Consider the following 19,031-nt stretch of genomic DNA (forward strand, 5'->3'; position numbering starts at 1 on the left):
ATGGTTCTAGCAGCTGTCTCGCTTTGCGCTCAGCATTAAGAGGTTAGCGTTCTTAATGGTCGGCCTGGTGTCAGGATAATGTGACTGGGTGGGATAAGATGCTACATGTCTGCGGCATCATACCCAGTGCTAGACATCACTACAAACTGCCACGCGCAGGAATCGTGGTGATATGACTGACAAACTGATAAAACCACGTTAAAAATCCAAATCACCCACACACGCACACACACACACACACTTTAACGAAGAACGTGTAAACATATGTTTCAAAATAGCTTCGTTGGAGAAAGACCTTCTATATAGTTGAATTTCAGAAAGCATCTCAAAACAACCCGCTTTCCGACTCTCGCTCTTCATAAACATACTGCAGAAAATATTTGCAGGTACGCCTGCCAGGGAGTTGCTGAAAAGTTACGTAATAATATTAGAGACTCTTACGAAGATAAAATAACGTACGCAATATACGTCAGCGAAACAACTTCAGAGACTCTTGGGCGTATGTTGTTCTGTAAAACGTTGCCCTGGGGTGTTTAAAACAAACCTAACATTTTCATTCTTACATAAACAAAATAATTGCTTAGATTTATTTTCTAAATTGCTTTCGCTAGTACCCAGCATAAACTGACAAGCCAAGATCATAGGCCCGTAACCAGTAAATCAAACGTCTTCCGATAGGTTAATTGGTGACGTAATTCGAACAATGACGCAGTTTCCATAATAGCTAATTTGGAAACTTCCTTTTAATTACAGTGATTGGTTGGAAGGTTCACATTGGCACGGTGTATCGTGGGAAGAAAGTGCAGAGGTCACTTTAAGCTGAATGATGATAGTTTTCTGCCGAGGCACGAGCCTCAGAAGTGTGACGAATCAGTTTGCTAAGCTGAATATGGACCGATTCTGTTGTAGATTTAAGTTACACGAACTTTAATTGGACCGATTATGTTGTAGATTTAAGTTACACGAACTATAATTTCTGCCCTACATGATAAACCCTGTATTTTATGATTCTCGGGTTTAAGCATGAACTTACTTGTAGTGTAAAACAATCATCCATTTAATAGTTAATGTGAACGAAGCGTAAGGCACCGTTAATTGAAATACCAATGTTATACTATAAATCATGTGACATGTCATTGTAAGGAAGGGTTTAAGTATGAATAGTCATTTAATATGATTGTTTTGTGTGCACGATAAATATCAGCTTCTGGGATTATGACAAGTGCACGCTTCAGCTAATGGAGTTTATTCAACATGAGAGCTTTTTATATTTTATCGGTGTATGTTCTGTTTTGATTGTCGTCACAATGTAATTAGTTTTACTAATTGATGTTTGAAAACTAGCGGAGACGAACTCTATATAATGGACTATTGCCACGGGATGAACTTAGAAACCTGTCGTTTCATTTTGTTGGTTTCATATCTCTCTCTCTCTCTCTCTCTCTCTCTCTCTCTCTCTCTCTCTCTCATTTTGTCCCATGTTCGTGAATTGAGTCCAGAGTCCAAACCACTAGGTTACTAGGTTAGCCAGATGACACGTACCTGCCCACTGTCCACTCTATTATACACCAAGCTGTATATGTCATTCAATGTGGACATGTGGATGAATAAAACCCAAAACAAAGTGACCACATCCTTCAAATTTAGCTACACGATTAGTCTGTGGGAGTGTAAACGTTGTTAAGAAGGGGATTTATTAGGTAAGTCATAGCGAATGTCAGTCACCTAACGCGTAACAGAGATATATCAATGACCCGTGTACCAGTCCTGTGACCCAGCTTCATAGTTGCCTAACATGCATTCTACAGATGCGCGTCGGTCAAGCGGGTCTGTCATTAACCACTTGGGTCACATTTACGGTCAAGCTGGTTGATCAGGAGCCCAATGAGTCACCAGAACTGTAAAGCGACATATTAGAGATACAGTGGTCACCATTACTGTTAGGCAGTCTGTCAGGGACCCATTGGGTCACCTGTACGATCAGGCAGTCTGTCAGGGATACAGTTGGTCACCTGTTCGTTCAGACAGTTTATTAAGGACCCACTGGGTCACCTGTACGGTCAGAGAGTCTGTCAGGGACCCAGTGGATCACCTGTTCGTTCAGGCAGTCTATTAAGGACCCATTGGGTCACCTGTACGGTCAGACAGTCTGTCAGGGACCCATTGGGTCACCTGTACGGTCAGACAGTCTGTCAGGGACCCAGTAGATCACCAGTTCGTTCAGACAGTTTATTTAGGACCCACTGGGTCACCTGTACGGTCAGACAGTTTATTAAGGACCCACTGGGTCACCTGTACGGTCAGACAGTTTATTAAGGACCCATTGGGTCCCCTGTACGGTCAGACAGTTTATTAAGGACCCACTGGGTCCCCTGTACGGTCAGACAGTTTATTAAGAACCCACTTGGTCACTTGTACGGTCAGACAGTTTATTAAGACCCATTGGGTTACCTGTACGGTCAGAGAGTCTGCCAGGGACCCAGTGGATCACGCGTGTAGGCTATACTATATAACATACACAATTTAATTGTTTTTAGAACTTCAACATGTTGCATCCAATTTTCATGAATTTGCCTTCAAAAGCCTACAAGTTTTCTAACAATCAATATATTTTATTTGAAACCCATATTTTAAAAGAAATATCTTCATTGATTTGTCAGCGCAGCATTCTCCTAAAATTCGAGAGATCATTTGCTCGACTTTACTTTAACAAAGACTGCATTTTGCACTTATATGGAACCTAAACTAATGTGCTTCTCAATATAGGATCTGCTTGAAGACATTAAATAACATTATTATCATTAAATAAGCAAGTTTTTTTTTTTAAAAATCGCAGTTTGGAATAACTGGATCTTTAGTTAGATTTAGTCAACATAATAAAGCATCCCTTGTAATGATATCCTGACTGTGATGTTTGCGTGAAAAAAAAACTTTAAAAATCCGGCCTTTGTTATGGCGACTAGATTCGTAGCATGGATACGAAAATATCTTCAGCTGAGTCTTTGAATTGTCTGTTTAAAAATACGCACACGGATACTCTTACATACTTCCTGTTTTGGAATACCTTTATTGCAGATTACTGTAATTTTTACTTGGTCATAATTATTAAGAACGAGCTTCTTTCAATGGAAGATGCTTGTCCTGCAATATACAGTTTGTTGTGATGCTATATAAAGGTTATTGTGTTGTTGTGATACTATTTTAAGGTTCTTATGATGCTATATAAAGGTTGCTGTGTTGTTGTGATGCTATATCAAGGTTGCTATGTTGTTGTGATGCTATATCAAGATTACTGTGTTGTTGTGATGCTATATCAAGGCTGCTGTGCTGTTGTGATACTATACCAAGGTTGCTGTGTTGTTGTGATGCTATATCAAGGTTGCTATGTTGTTGTGATGCTATATCAAGATTGCTGTGTTGTTGTGATGCTATATCAAGGCTGCTGTGCTGTTGTGATGCTATACCAAGGTTGCTGTGTTGTTGTGATGCTATATCAAGGTTGCTATGTTGTTGTGATGCTATATCAAGATTGCTGTGTTGTTGTGATGCTATATCAAGATTGCTGTGTTGTTGTGATGCTATATCAAGGCTGCTGTGCTGTTGTGATACTATACCAAGGTTGATGTGTTGTTGTGATGCTATATCAAGGTTGCTATGTTGTTGTGATGCTATATCAAGATTGCTGTGTTGTTGTGATGCTATACCAAGGTTGCTGTGTTGTTGTGATGCTATATCAAGGTTGATGTGTTGTTGTCATGCTTTTTTAAGGTTGTTATGATGCTATTAAAAGGTTGTTGTGATGCTGAATTAAGGTTGTTGTCATGATATATAAAGGTTGTTGTGATGCTATATAAAGTTTGATGTGATGATATATAAAGGTTGTTGTGTTGTGATGCTACATAAAGGTTGTTATGATGTCTATAATGATTGTCGTGTTGTTGTGATGCTATTTTAAGGTTCTTATGATGCTGTATAAAGGTTGTTGTGATGCTGAATAAAGGTTGTTGATGCTATATCAAGGTTGCTGTGTTGTTGCTATGCTTTTTAAAGGTTGTTATGATCCTATATAAAGGTTGTTGTGATGCTGAATAAAGGTTGTTGTCATGATATATAAATGTTGTTGTAAAACTATATAAAGGTTGTTGTGATGCTATATAAAGTTTGTTGTGATGATGTATAAAGGTTGTTGTGCTGTTGTGATGCTATATCAAGGTTGTTGTGTTGTTATGATGCTATATAAAGATTGTTGTGTTGTTGTGATGCTAGTTTAAGGTTCTTATGATGCTGTTTAAAGGTTGCTGTGATGTTTAATAAAGGTTGTTGTCATGCTATATAACGGTTGTTCTTGTGCTATGTAAAGGCTGTTGTGTTGTTGTCATGCTATATAAAGATTGTTGTGTTGTTGTGATGCTATTTTAAGTTTCTTATGATGCTGTATAAAGGATGTTGTCATGCTATATAAAAGTTGTTCTTGTGGTATACAAGGAAGGTTGTGTTGTTGTGATACTATATAAATATTGTTGTGTTGTGGTGATGCTATATAGAGGTTATTGTGTTGTTGTGATGATATTTTAAGGTTCTTATGGTGCTGTAAAAAGGTTGTTGTGATGCTGAATAAAGGCTGTTGTCATGCTATATAAAGATTGTTCATATGCTATATAAAGTTTGTTGTGTTGTTTTTATGCTATATAAAGGTTGGTGTGTTGTTTGTATGCTATATAAAGATTGCTGTGTTGTTATGATGCTATATAAAGGTTGTTGTGTTGTTATGATGCTATATAAAGGTTGTTGTGTTGTTATGATGCTATATAAAGGTTGGTGTGTTGTTTCTATGCTATATAAAGATTGCTGTGTTGTTATGATGCTATATAAAGGTTGTTGTGTTGTTATGATGCTATATAAAGGTTGGTGTGTTGTTTGTATGCTATATAAAGATTGCTGTGTTGTTATGATGCTATATAAAGGTTGTTGTGTTGTTATGATGCTATATAAAGGTTGTTGTGTTGTTATGATGCTATATAAAGGTTGGTGTGTTGTTTGTATGCTATATAAAGATTGCTGTGTTGTTATGATGCTATATAAAGGTTGTTGTGTTGTTATGATGCTATATAAAGGTTGGTGTGTTGTTTGTATGCTATATAGATAAAGTATCGATTAAATTCTGCCCAGTTGTTTAAATCGAGCTGTTCCCTGCAACTAATTGTCCGAAAGTCACATAGTGTGATTGTCATCATACAAAAAAGTTATTATTTACCTACTCAGTGCTGGTTTTGAATTTAGTGTAAATGAAAACGTTTCTTCGATTCATTAAGCAGACGTGAAGGAAATATCACCATGATTGGATGAGGGAAATGTGTAAGATCATGTCCTTACAATTTGTTGTCGATCAATAAAAGAAACAAGACAAGAGCATTTCTTTCTCAAATGCCAATATGTTCGATAAAGAGAAGCACCTCAAACTCAAAACAGGAATACAAACAAACGATATGGAACATGAACATATTTACAAGACTGACAATTTTGTGAAGTCAGACTTGACTTCCATTGATCTAAGACGTTCTGTTAAGATGCTATTATAAGAGGATTATAGCGATGCATGTATCTGGAATAGATGTTGCACATGTGTGACCCAGTGTCAGCCCAGGTGCAGCCAGGCCAGGACTGTGTGGGCTGAATGTTTATTTTATTTATAATGTTAAAGCTATTCTCGTTAGTACCAAATCGACTCTGGGAACTGTGAAGCCTATGTCAGACAAATGATTAAAATTTTATTTATTGGATCCCCAATTAAGAAAGTGCATTGTGTTCTTTCCGGCATTCTCGTTGTAGAATTAGGGAAGTCACATTGAAGAATTTTAAAGCTATACTGTTTCTTTCCCGGTGTTGACAAAAAGAACCCTGAACCATTTAATCTTCACTTCCAATGCTTTAAGGCACTCAATTTACTATCGATGCTCACTTCGTTTCTGATTTAAATAATAAATGTAAACATAATGTTCACAAAACTAGTTTTCTTTTTCATCATCATTTCTAGAGTACACATGATCAAAACAAATCAATAAATGTGCTAATGGAAATCCAAGACTGCGCTGATGAAGAAAATACACACAATATTGTCCACACATTGGAATCTGATCCTTGTAATCTCAAATTTTTGAGTCGATTCGATGCAGCCTTTCTTCTCATAAAGTCAACGGTTTCGTCTTCCAAAGGAGGTAATCCGTAGGAATTGAAATATTCCACAATGTCATAAATAGAAAAGTCTACGGCTATGCAACATGTTTCTGGGCGATGACTGTCATCAGTGTTGATAACATAGGATTGAATCTCGTTGTTTTTGATGAAGAGGTTCATCTTTAGGGCACACCTCTTTATTTTTTGTATGAGGAGGTTCATCTTTAGGGCACACCTCTTTATTTTTTATGAAGAGGTTCATCTTTAGGGCACACCTCTTTATTTTTTATGAAGAGGTTCATCTTTAGGGCACACTCTTTATTTTTTGATGAGGAGGTTCATCTTTAGGGCACACCTCTTTATTTTTTTTGATTGATGAAGAGGTTCATCTTTGGGGCACACCTCTTTATTTTTTTAATAAAAAGGTTCATCTTTAGGGCATACCTCTTTATACAGTTTTGTCAGTAACTTTGAAAACAGAGGAGGAGAAAAAATAATAGGGAGGATAAGTATGCAACCGTAACTATGGGGTCGAGAATTCTTAGATGAAGGACACAAGACATTTTATACATTTGTTATATTTTATACAAGTTTAATATGTTTACGAAACGTTTAACTATGACATATTTACATAACAAGGCATATTTACATTTTATGTTTTACGACAGGTTACCTCATGAGTCATACAGTTATCCGTGCAATGAGGCACCAATTAAAATTGCGAAAGCTACATATAAGCAAGTCAGTGTGCAATATATTTGATCTATGTTTATCCAATGAAACATGTGTACACGATCTGGTGTTCATATGGTCTCTGTGGAATTCGTCTTTTCAGATTTTTCCGGGAATGTCATTTCTTCCTCATTCGTTTCTGTTTTGTACAATACAACTCTCAAGGAATTGTAGCATTTGTAATTACAATGTTTCTAATTTTGTCTTTGATGTAATACTCACTATTCAATTGGCTCGAACCTAACGTCTATTCTCGGAATAGTGACACTCAGTGTCTTTTTCGAAAATAATCATACCTTTCTCAAACGGTATTTGGTCATAACTTATCAGTCACTGACTCACACATCATGCGCGGTGAAGAAGTTTCTTCTTGAGGCGATACATCGTTTCAACATTTCTGTAACCCTGGAAGTCTGTCATCTGCAATTGTTTGTTCCGCTGCGACATTGTATGTAGATGTCGTAGCATCGAAATTCTTCGTCGTTATGAAAAGTTAGTTATTGTCTGACCATTTGAACACTTTCAAAGCGGTCAATCCTCTTATATCATTGAGGTACAGCTGATTTAAAATTGTATGTCGTAAATATGTATCTTTTCATTGTTAAATGTGGTCAACAAATTATAAAATTGATCTAATTAATAACTTCCACTCATGAAATCATAACATATATTATAACTGATGGACAAGGTGCGAAAAAATCGGTTGCTTTCCAATTTTAATTCTTTGATCTAAACAACTGTTTAGTTTTAGAATCGGCTACCAAAAGTACTTACTTCATAAGGCGTATAAAGCAGAGAAGGAACTGTTTATTAAAAGATAAATTGCAACTAGCATATATATATATATATATATATATATATATATATATATATATATATATATATATATATATAATTGGAGAGTCATGGAGGCAGTATCTCGGTAGAGGTTCTGTTAAAATTGTAACTAAAGAATCAATTGAGTTGACAATGAAACGTAATTTTAATGAGTAAATAACCAATCCTATGAATCATATACAGATCTCTATGGACTCAGGGTTAACTTTGTGTAGTTAACTATTTGATGACTGTAAAACTGACTCAAATTCCCGACATTTGACCTTAACATTAAACAACGCTCACATATTACAAATTGTCCAAATGTAATACTACCATTAAATACGCTATCATATGATCGGCTTTCCTAAACAAACGATGTTATTGCCATTGCCGTAAAATGAGACGTTAATTTTTAGGCATTTTTCGTTAGGTATTTGTTATCGTTTCAGGTATGCGAATCTACCCGGCTCCAGCTGCTGCGAAACTCATGTCAGCCATATACAATCTACTCACAAACCGGACGTTGTGCCCTTTTCCCGTCCATGCTGAAGGCGTCAGGATTCTTTCCGGAGAGGAGGAAGGGGTATACGCCTGGGTTGCCGCCAATTACCTCAGAGATTTCTTCTGGTCAGATAAGTGCGTTTCGACCATATTCATCTGCAATTTAATTCGCATTCTCTTTTGCGACATCAGTTGACTTGTCAAAAATAAAATCGATAACATCAGGCAGTCTCTAATCCATATCAGCGAAGACTCTCAAGGATATGTAAATGATTCGAATACTGTGTTAAGTTTTTAAAAACAAATGTTTTTACCCCTGTAAGCAATAGTCCATGAAACTGTTACTTTAATTACCGATCTATCATCAAAACACCTTTTCATATCTGATCTATCATTTTTAATCTAATTTAGGCCTCGTTAGTATAGGATGTATTTAATAAGGATATAAAAAAATATATCTAAGAAGTGAATTTTTAACAGAATCTTTCTTAGCTTTGTTATTGGCGCATGTAGTTTGACATGAAAGCTTCATATTTTCGTTTATATTCTACTGTCTCTTTTTGGTTTTCGTGATGTAAGACCCCGGACAAAACATAAAAGCTTCCAATAAAATTTTTACAACTAATTGTATTTCTAAGGTCCACGAGATAAAAGGCTTCAGTTTTGAGTTTCTTCGGCTGCATTCTCCCGAGTGTACAAAATTAGCCACTCATTCGTGTTTATTTTTTTTTTCCTTTTCCATTTGACGCGCAATGGCTGCTGTTAAAATAATTACTTCAGCTATTTGCAAACGATTATTGGCAAAAGTCATTTTACTTTCAAAGCTTATTATTCTAACCCAGCAAAGCATACTCGAGTTGGGTAATCACTTCACGGAAGAAGATAAAGCGTACCTTATCTATACCTGAGCTATAGTTACCGACTTTTGAAAATAGTGCTCCTGGAGGTATTCAGATGTCTTGTAATGATGGTTTGCGTTACTTTCTTTCACTATTTCCTTTCACTGTATTTATTAGGCTAAGGTCGTGGGGGTAATGTTAGTTTTTATAACATGCAAAGTGCCTGGGGATGTATGCATGGAGGTAAGGAAAATTTTGAATTTTACCTGAGTGTTCATAATATTTAACCTAACTGATGTCGGTAGGGTAGAGGGTTAATATCGAAAATAATAAATGGAACCATGTGCACAAAAAGGCAACTAGCACTGCAGTCACCCCATATGGGCACAGGTAGAATGTTAATGATAAAAAATGTTCATAAGATTAATATTGTGGGATGGTCTGGGAACAAAGGAGAACTGAACATGATGTTGGATACTAACAAACAGTTTCATCTACTGGCCAACACAGCCTCACTGACCAGCACCCACAATTACTGACGAACACTAGCATTTACTACCTAGTACTCAGACCTACTAACAGAGGTTTAAGGAAGACGTAAAGTGAGAGTGGGGGTTAGAGTAAATATAAACCGAACACCTATAAACAAAACTAAAAAGCCATACAAGCTCTATATTCCTATATAGCCAAATTGAGCTGAAAATGGAAAACGGTCCGATTGCTCACTATTTCATATTCTAATATGATTACATATGAAAAAGACAGAATGAAGGATGGGGTTTAAGTTTTGTGTTGAAGATAAACATACACAAACACTGTAAACATAAAGCATTGAGGTTTGCGGCTATGATTGAACAGTATCCGTGTTTCTTATAGATATGAGTGGCCCTGAAAAGGGTCATTGGAGGTTAACGAACGGTTATTAACATGTACCACATCTCATCACACCATTACGTCTTAAGCTTCTCCCCACTACGTTTTGGTCCATAAACGAACACACGTTGGAGGTAACTTTCAAAGTAGACTCCTCTTTCCCAATACAGTGTGATTGTCCGCGTTTACCTCATATAAAATGGGCTCTCCGGAGTGAAAAAAAAAACAGTTCTTCATTATGGTGGAGGATTCTACGCTAACCCACGCTTGAGAACGGCAGACATAATGGGTGAACGCACCTTTTATATAGGCTAGGGACAAAAAGAAAAATTGGAGTCTCCACCAGTCAGAAAACGCGTCATATAATTTTAGTTATGATGTTTATTTATCATCCAATCGTGCCTAAAGTCAAGTATGCATAACTATTAAACGTCTACTGAATGAGTGCGACCCACCTTCATATCGTCTAAAAACTGAATTTTTCAGATGGTGGCCAAACGCTATCCATAAAATTTTCTTCCAGTTTCTTAGGTATTCTGGATGGAAACGCAATCCTCATTCCAACAAACAAACATCAACAAAAAAAAAAAACAAGCAAAACAAAGCAAAAACAACAAACTACAACAGCATTGTACAAGTATTTTCGATACCCTACCGAACTGATCGAAGGACTGAGGTAGAAGGAAATACATACAACGTTCAATGAGAATTTGTACATCTTCATTGCCTTCCTGACAGTAAATGGTATTTTGACGCTGTGAATATTGGTATATAAGGAGATCTCGGAAAACGTATTATATTCTCCAAAGTAAAAGCCACAGTGAAAGCATATTTTCTAAAACAATTCTTTACTGAATTGTAACTTATGAATCTAAAGAGTAGATCCACAACGGTGTCATGGTTTGAGTTTTATCCTCTCATCCCTCATTGGTACGGCGGCGACCGTCTTGAAACCGATGGTTTCCCAAGGATTTTATACTTGAAGATATGCTGCCATAAAAAGAAAACTAATTAATCTTAAATGTATTCTTCGCCAGTTCTAGTCCCAAACAAGCATTAGTCAATGATGTGAACTATGTGCTGATTCAGACAAGAAAAGAACTCTTGAGCCCCCAAGAAACAACACTTACACATTTACATCACACTCCTGTCCTAGCAACTGACTCATCTTTGACGCCGTAGCCAGGACACGGCATACGCTATTAAGAGCACACAGCAAGATGAAGACAAAGAGGCGAAGAACCCGTTAGTGACTTGGACCTTTTAGCTGACTAAATTTTTTATGAAAAATGTTATGCACCGAGAATCTTGCGCCTGTTCCACGATAGAACAAGATCTGTTTGTCATTCCACCTTCAACGATGACGATGCCTCAATCATAGCGGGTGAAATTTTATCCTGTGTCGTCTCTAACGACATCAGCTCCCATCGAGATTGAAATCAATGGACAACCTGATCATTACATCGAGCCGAATAATAGTTACTTAAAGTTGTTCAGTGAGGTAGATTTCTTCCTGAACAAGTAACTCGTCATCAGCAACATGGACATTCACCCTTACCGAGTTTACCCAGAAAATCTATTGACTTGTAACAAAGAAACCAAGAACGTATCTCGATATTTGTGTAGTGTGGTAATCACACACGTTGTGCGCGTCCAACGACACAGAACTGACAGAGGCTGGCGAACTCCACAATCTAGTATTTAACGATTGAGAAAAGAAACAAAATCAAATGATGGGGTGGTCAGCAGGTGCGGGTGTCTATCGGTAGATGTGGTATCTGTCAGTAAGACTGTGTGTTGATCCGTACGTGTAAGTGTTGGTCAGTATTCAACATTATGTTCAATTCATCTATGTCCTCAGAAAGTCACATAATGTTAATGGCATGATCAATTTTTACATTAGCATTCCCCCTTGTGCCCATAATGGTCATCATGCTAATCTTATGGACATTTTAACATTACTATTTCCATTGTGCGCATGCTCTCCCACCCATCGCTTCCCCAGCCAATTTTAATCCTTCGGAATCGTTGAACATTAAATTCCCACTGTACTCATCGTGTCACCCTTTTCAAGATGGCGGCCGTAATGTTTGTTCTCGTTATTCTCATTGTGCCATATTCGTTCTCAAAGTGCTTCCTTCTTTTACCGCCAAATGCCACTAGTTGCTTGCAGAGTTATTTCATTCAAGACTATTTTTATCACATATTGCTACGTTTCACATTGACGTTTTCGTGTTGTATTCAAGATGTTATGTTTTATTATGACGTACGTATTTATAACGTGATTTTATAACGCTAATTAATGAGAACGTCGGGTTCTAAAAATCATTTCATCCGCTGGCGACTGTGTGCTTGCAACGTATATTTCGCAAATTACAACTATTTAAAAACATTAATGTTTGCACAAATTCCATCAATCATTGTATATGTCACGAAGCCAGGGAATGCACAATGTTGACCATGGCAATACATACTTGAACTTGTGTAAAGCCGGTTAACCAAAAAATGCAGACAGAGGAGAATGAGAAGCAGCGGGAGGCACTTTCTTGAATTCTCCAAATAATATGACAATCGACTGGAAAAGAAAAACTAAAGTTAAAAGATAGCCACTATAATAATATTTACCTAAGAAATGAAAGAAGCAACAACTTTCGAAGTTAACCCCAAAAGCCAAGGAAAATCGTTTGGATTGGCTGTCCATGACGTTTTTGTAATATTGTTAAACAAGCCTATTCAAATGAGATATGAGAGTGTTGCCAACCAACAGAACAAAAATAAATAAGATTCTTTGGTTTCGCTGTTGGAGTGAAGAAGAAGAATTTACGGAACAATTGAAATTACACAGTGAGCATATACACAAAACTGATTATTACACATGTTTTGATCCTGTAATCCGGCAGTGATTAAGATATACACCATTTTTTTATAGTTGTTATTTTTCGCGTGTTCATTGAAAAGAAGTCCTTTTGGTGCAAATTCTATCGATATTCTCAACATTTGTACTCGGGAAAATATAACTTACGATTTGAAATGAACTTTGAATGCTTGGTTAAAGGTATAATTTTTGTTTTCATAAACACACACATAAATTGAGTCTTTATTTCATGTTAGTTTTTAATCCTAACTGAAAGATTCCTTTTAATTACCTATAATATACAGTACTTTTTCTTTCAATCTATCTAATTAGCTATCATTCTCTACAGTACGTTTTCTCTGAGTCCATTTCATTACTTATCATTATGCACAGTATTTTTTTGTTTCTCAATTTAATCATTATTCTGAAAGTATTTTTGTATTTGTCTATTTAATTTTCATTCCACGTGAATACTTTCTCTTAGTCGGTTTAAAATTTATCATTGTGTAAAGTAATGTTTCCCTCAGTCCATTAATTATCCATCATTCTGTACAGTAGTTATTCTCTCGGTCCATTTAATTATTTATTATTATGGAGATTACAGTAAGTTTTCTCTCAGTCCATGTAATTACTTTCATTCTATGAGTACAATTTATGTTAGTCCATTGATATATTTATCATTCTGTACAGTAATTTTCATTTCAGTTCATGCAGTCATATATCGCTCACTACGTTTCGCTCTTAGTTGTTTTAATTATCTATAATTCTATAAGTGCTTGCTTTGTTAATCTTTTTAATTAGTTTTAATTTTGAACTGTATTTTTACTCTCAGTCCATTGTGTCATTTCTTTATCATTCTGTAATTTACTTTTTCCATTGAATTATTGATCATTCCATTCATCACTTTATCTCATAATCCATTTCACTATCTATCATTCTAATCAGTACTTTTTCTCAAATGTTTTTTTTTCTCTTCTTCTTAATATATCGTTCGGTAATAACTTTTTCTCCTACTTTTGCTCTCAAAGTACCGCATTGCCTAATAAAATTTAGTTAAAGTTTTAAAGCCCTTAACAAAAGTGAATCAGAGTAAACCAGTATACGCTTCCGCAGTACGAAACCTGGAATGATTATTTAGGTCATTCGAGAACGAGGCAATATTAACTTGCTAGTAAACGAAGCATGTAGATATATTACCTCAGCAAAAAAATATTAAGATGAAAAAGTGGCCGATTTGTATATGGTTTCTAACTGCCATTTTGTATTAAACTTTACTCCAAAATCCACTGAGATCGTCCAATATGGGTCCATCATTGAGCGGATGGATATACATTCCATGTTTATAATCACAAATGTAATATACAAGCGGAAGATCTACTAGGAATTTACCATTGCCATTATTTGGCAAAATTGGAAGTATAATCAGAAGAAATCGATGAAGAAACGTATGTAAAAGATTAAGTTTATTTAGTAAGTACCGACTTGTTACAATTCCTACAGAATTTAGTATGTTTTCTCGTAATTCAGGATACTGTCAAATTGCAAAGCCCCAAAACGTAATTACAGATACACATAAGCTAGCAAGGGAAAATATTTCTTCCTTTTCCTTCATTTTCCTGTAAAACATCAGAAAGGTCTTCCAAAGTTTGAGCAGGGACGGACGAAATGGCTAAAAGACCGTTCTCGTGAGAGTCAGTGTAGAAAAGTCTTAGGTGCTAAATAAATTGCTGTCATAATGGCATGCATTTTTTATTATGTTCCTTTAGGCTGGTTCGAACACGTCTTAAGAACTCAAGGTCTGTATTTCAATGACCACAGTGCGCCAGCATCTCGCTGTCGAGATCGTTTCGTATAAGAACTTCTCTTGCAACAGACCTAAATGAACAAAGTTAAAAACTATTATTTCTTTTCTTCATGTTTTCTTCACAATTGGAATAATGAACCTACGAAATTTACTTGGATTATTATGACGATAAAACCTTTCAAAGCTAACAAATGGAATTCTTCGCTTTTATTCCAAAATCTTTCAGACCATATTCTTCTATAAATTCAACTACTTTAATCAACTATCATGCTTATTTTATGCGTGTGTTGTAATCGAACGCGCAGGAAATATCGTCACCCAAAATGTAATTTCATTGAACGGGAGTCATCAAGACACGTAAAAATTAATATATGTTTATAAGAAATATGGTATAGTAGTATATTCACATCTTTCTTCATCGCCATTATTAATATTAATATTGTGATTATTTTTTTCCCCAGGCCCCCAACACAAGCAGTAGGTGTCCTTGAGATGGGCGGCGGCTCTACTCAAATTGCCTTTATTCCAGATGGACCAATATACGCAAATATGTTTCCTGTTTGGCTGGGAAGTCAGACGTACAATATTTATGCACACAGCTACTTATTCTATGGGCAAAACTATATGCTTAACAGAATTAATAATTACCTTATCGTCAAAGCAAGGCATCAAGCCTTTGCTTCAGTGGAAAATCCGTGTATGCTGAAAGGGGGTAAGTTCTATAAAAACCGGTTTTTATTCACAAAGTAGGTCTTGCGCGATGTTTTTCTTGCGTATATTACCAACTTACAATGTACAGCATCCACAAACAGGCACTCTTAGGACCAAAATTTGCCCTTATGAGAGATAGCCAATACAAGAACGTTCGATTACCATCACGTGACTAGAATATGTGACCAGTCTCTAGCGTAACAGGTTTACCGAATAACTGGTTTAAGGATTTATCAATGCAATTGCATATGCATGTTAAAGTCATTTCAAAATGTACCCAATTATTTCCTCAGTCTATTTAGGAGACATGGCCATGCATCGTTATTACGACTACCACACTCACATTTCTGAGGAACTTAGATTGACAAGCAAAGTGTGGCCTGGCAGCAATTATAATTGTCATTTATTTTTACTGTTATCGATTCACCATCTTTTATTTTGTATTACAGTGTTACATTTTAGATTTCAGTGATGCGAAAAGTGTTTACTTTTACAAAATGCCTTAAATTGATTGTTCGTGCGAAAGATATTTTCGTATTGCTGGTATTGCATACACATTTTGAAAACTTTCTTTTTACATAGTGAGCATGTAGAAGTAATTCATGGTATTAAGAAACTAAAATGGGAAGACCGTGTGAAAACACAAATAACTGAAATAAATGGGCCTTTTTGCCCATACGTTTCTTAGTTATGTTTATTCTTTGTCTGGAGTCCTTACGTTATGTCACAATTTGAAATCTACGGCCATTGTTGTCATCTCTGTATCTTTATGCCGAATTCGAATATTTATTTTTTCTTGTTCGCTAAGTGAAGTACGTGCCTCTGTAATCATGAGAAATGCATCTAATTTATGAATATTGTTTATATATTGTGTGCGTTTGGATACTCGTCTTTTAATATTCGATAATTGCATGTTGTGCTTTACGTCGTGGTGAGGCGCATAAATGTAAAACTACACAGAAAGTTTTTATTCTTACAACATTCCTCTAAATCAGATGTAGCTTGTGTCCCAAGCATATTCAAAAGTATTAGGTTGATTGACAGCAGTTTTAAACTTACAAGGTAAAGTCTAAAAAAAATTCTTACCATTATCCTCTCATGCTAAACCATCGTCATGACATACATTGTTTACGGCGTTTATAAATGCATTCTGGAAAACCAGGATATGATTTTTGTTCCTCCTTTCGTTTCAGATAACACATCTGTTGTTGATTCTGCTGGGAACTCCATCCATGTAATCGGGTCTGGGGACCCGGACAAGTGCCTTCAAATCATTAATATCTTCCTCGAGTCCGCTGACGAGGACTTCTGCCATCCGAAACCATGCGCCATCGGACGCACCTATCAGCCCTCAGTGGGCGGGATCATTTTCTACGCCATTTCTGCCTTCCGTCATGCCCCTCAGCATCTTGGGGCTCTGGATAGTTTTAACAGGTTGAACGCCAGAGTTATGAAAGAAAATGCAACGGAACACTGTCAGAAGGCACGTTTAAGCTTCCAATTATATAAATTGATTTTTGGGAAAGTTCTTCACAGTTCGTAAGTTATTTGTTACAGTATGCATGATGTTTACCTAACCTTGTAAGACCTTTCCGTTTGGCTTTTGTTAAGAATATCATGCTCTACTAAATTTAGACAGAAATTTTGCACTTCAAGTCGAAAATTGTTTTTAAATTCAACTTTCAAGAAAAATATATTGAAATTCAAAATGGAATGGACTTCACGTTATTAGAGGTTTTGGAACAGACATGGCCTTGGTTTTAATCTTTACACATGCATTTCGATGGATAAATGTACATCAGTATTGTGGTCGCAATACGCTTGAGGTGATCAACTTTGAATCCATTTTTTCAAACGAGAAATAATTTTTAGTCTGGTGGTGCCTTTGACTTTATTATTGTATCTCTGACACTCGTCTCTGTCCATGGTTAAATAATAAACTTCTAATGTACCTGTATAAATAAATATACAATGTTCAACACTTTTAGGAATACTGGCGAGAATTTTAAAATCTTCAGTGGTTGAAAACTCAAAATTTCGTAAAAAAGCTCGGGAAAGACAAAGAAAATAGGTACACTGCATTTTTGTTGATATAAGTTTTTACTTGGTCTGTCTAATGTTAAATATTCAAATAAAGGATTGAGGTTTCAACCGACCTGCTTTTATAATACATAGAAAGTTTCCTATTTTACTCAACTAATTGTGAGCTTAGTATTCATGCAGGATACTGTTTTGTTCTATTTGCAATGATTTAGTATTTTGATTTTAACTTGCACTCTGTAGATCTTAAACATTATTTTCTTTTATCTTTGTATAGACTCTTCAGACGGTTGTGGCGAACGGTTTACCAGCAGAGTATGGATCTGAGTATTGTGCCATGGGACTTTACATCCCTTCCCTCCTGGTGGATGCGTATGGCTTTCCGGAAAACACAACTTCTGTCTATGCAACACAGTCAATTGGCGGCGCAGTTATAGGTATGGTCGGGCTATGTGTCATTTCTAGCAAGTTGAAGTTTACGTAAAGGAGAGGAACATTTTGACAAGCTATCACAATTGTAATAATTGGATTTATTGTATTTCAAACGAAACTATTTATGCCAAAATCACATATGTGAATGAAACGAATCAAATAACTGCAGATAAACAAGCAATAATGCAATTAATGAAAGCAAAATGTGCTCTAAGCATAGGTTGATTCAGTCAGAATAAATTTGTTGCTGACAGCTGCTAAAATACTTAATAAATGGTTATCCTTCGTATTTGTCTAGCAAAGACTCATTATTTTGGTAGGTTTCATTCGAATTGTTCCTTGAGTTACCTACTATACATGTCAAAGCATTTACACTCTGAATTGTCAACGTTACAGAGACTATTGTAATTATAAAATATGAATGACATATTTGCAGCATATCACAAGTGCTAGTAAAAATACATATCTTTCAGACTGGACGATGGGCGCCATGCTAATAGAAATCGAACTCAGAGAAACTACTAGCTGTGATACATCAGGAAGTGGAATGACATCATCGTTCGGATATTTATACGCCATCTGTTATATTGCCATATATCTCGTCGCATACTGTAGATATATTCTTGGAGTTGTGTCATAGATCATTTGTAAAACAAAAAGTGTCTTGCTATGGACAATTTGTCATAGAACTCATTCGTTAGAAAAAAAGTGAATTAGGTTTATGCATGATTGGCTGGTAGGTGTCGGTACTTTATGCACCACGTAGTATGTGTTTAAGCTGTGAGACAAAATCCCATTTTAATTACTACAATGATGTGTGTTGCATCAACTGCTATTTCATTAAAGTAGAACAATGAGAACTAAACTCTCTCCAAATAAGTGTTTTCATTTATACTCTGATATAAAATGTTAATGACGGAGTTCAATTACAGTCATTTTCTTAAAGAGCTCTCATCTTTATCAGATTTATTCTCTCCCTCCCTCCCCCGTCTCTGTGTGTCTCTCTCACGCTATCTATCTATCTATCTGTCTGTCTGTATGTCTGTGTGTGTGTGTGCATGTACGTACGTGTGTGTGCAAGGAATTTCGCTCATTTTTGCCACATTTGTATAACACAGAAATCCTTTTTCCTGTGCGACATCCATCTGCATGTGTTAGCAGCAGGTATTAACGGCTATTCCACAATTCCTTTACATCACGTAAAGAGGGACTCTATGCATTTTGTTTATTCCTGAAATCAATTATTTTATCC

The 19,031-nt window shown here is 36.0% G+C and overlaps 1 protein-coding gene across 4 annotated transcripts in view; it reads left to right on the plus strand.

Moving 5' to 3' along the window:
* Positions 1 to 18,727, plus strand: part of LOC149804856 (ectonucleoside triphosphate diphosphohydrolase 8-like) — a 109,387-nt gene extending 90,660 nt beyond the window's left edge. For 3 of the 4 annotated variants that reach the window (XM_089945335.1, XM_089945328.1, XM_089945343.1), the window contains 5 exons: positions 8,175 to 8,361; positions 15,058 to 15,308; positions 16,501 to 16,790; positions 17,625 to 17,784; positions 18,253 to 18,727. In XM_089945335.1, the coding sequence (XP_089801461.1) occupies positions 8,175 to 8,361; positions 15,058 to 15,308; positions 16,501 to 16,790; positions 17,625 to 17,784; positions 18,253 to 18,419 (1,055 nt within the window). In that variant the 3' untranslated portion in view covers positions 18,420 to 18,727. Of the gene's footprint in view, positions 1 to 8,174; positions 8,362 to 15,057; positions 15,309 to 16,500; positions 16,847 to 17,624; positions 17,785 to 18,252 lie in introns of all 4 variants that reach the window. The other variant, XM_089945346.1, reaches the window with a different exon arrangement.
* Positions 18,728 to 19,031: the final 304 nt, after the last annotated feature.

Source organism: Sinohyriopsis cumingii, chromosome 2 (assembly GCF_028554795.1).
Source record: "Sinohyriopsis cumingii isolate HCF-2022 chromosome 2, ASM2855479v2, whole genome shotgun sequence".
Taxonomy (NCBI): Eukaryota; Metazoa; Mollusca; class Bivalvia; order Unionida; family Unionidae; genus Sinohyriopsis; species Sinohyriopsis cumingii.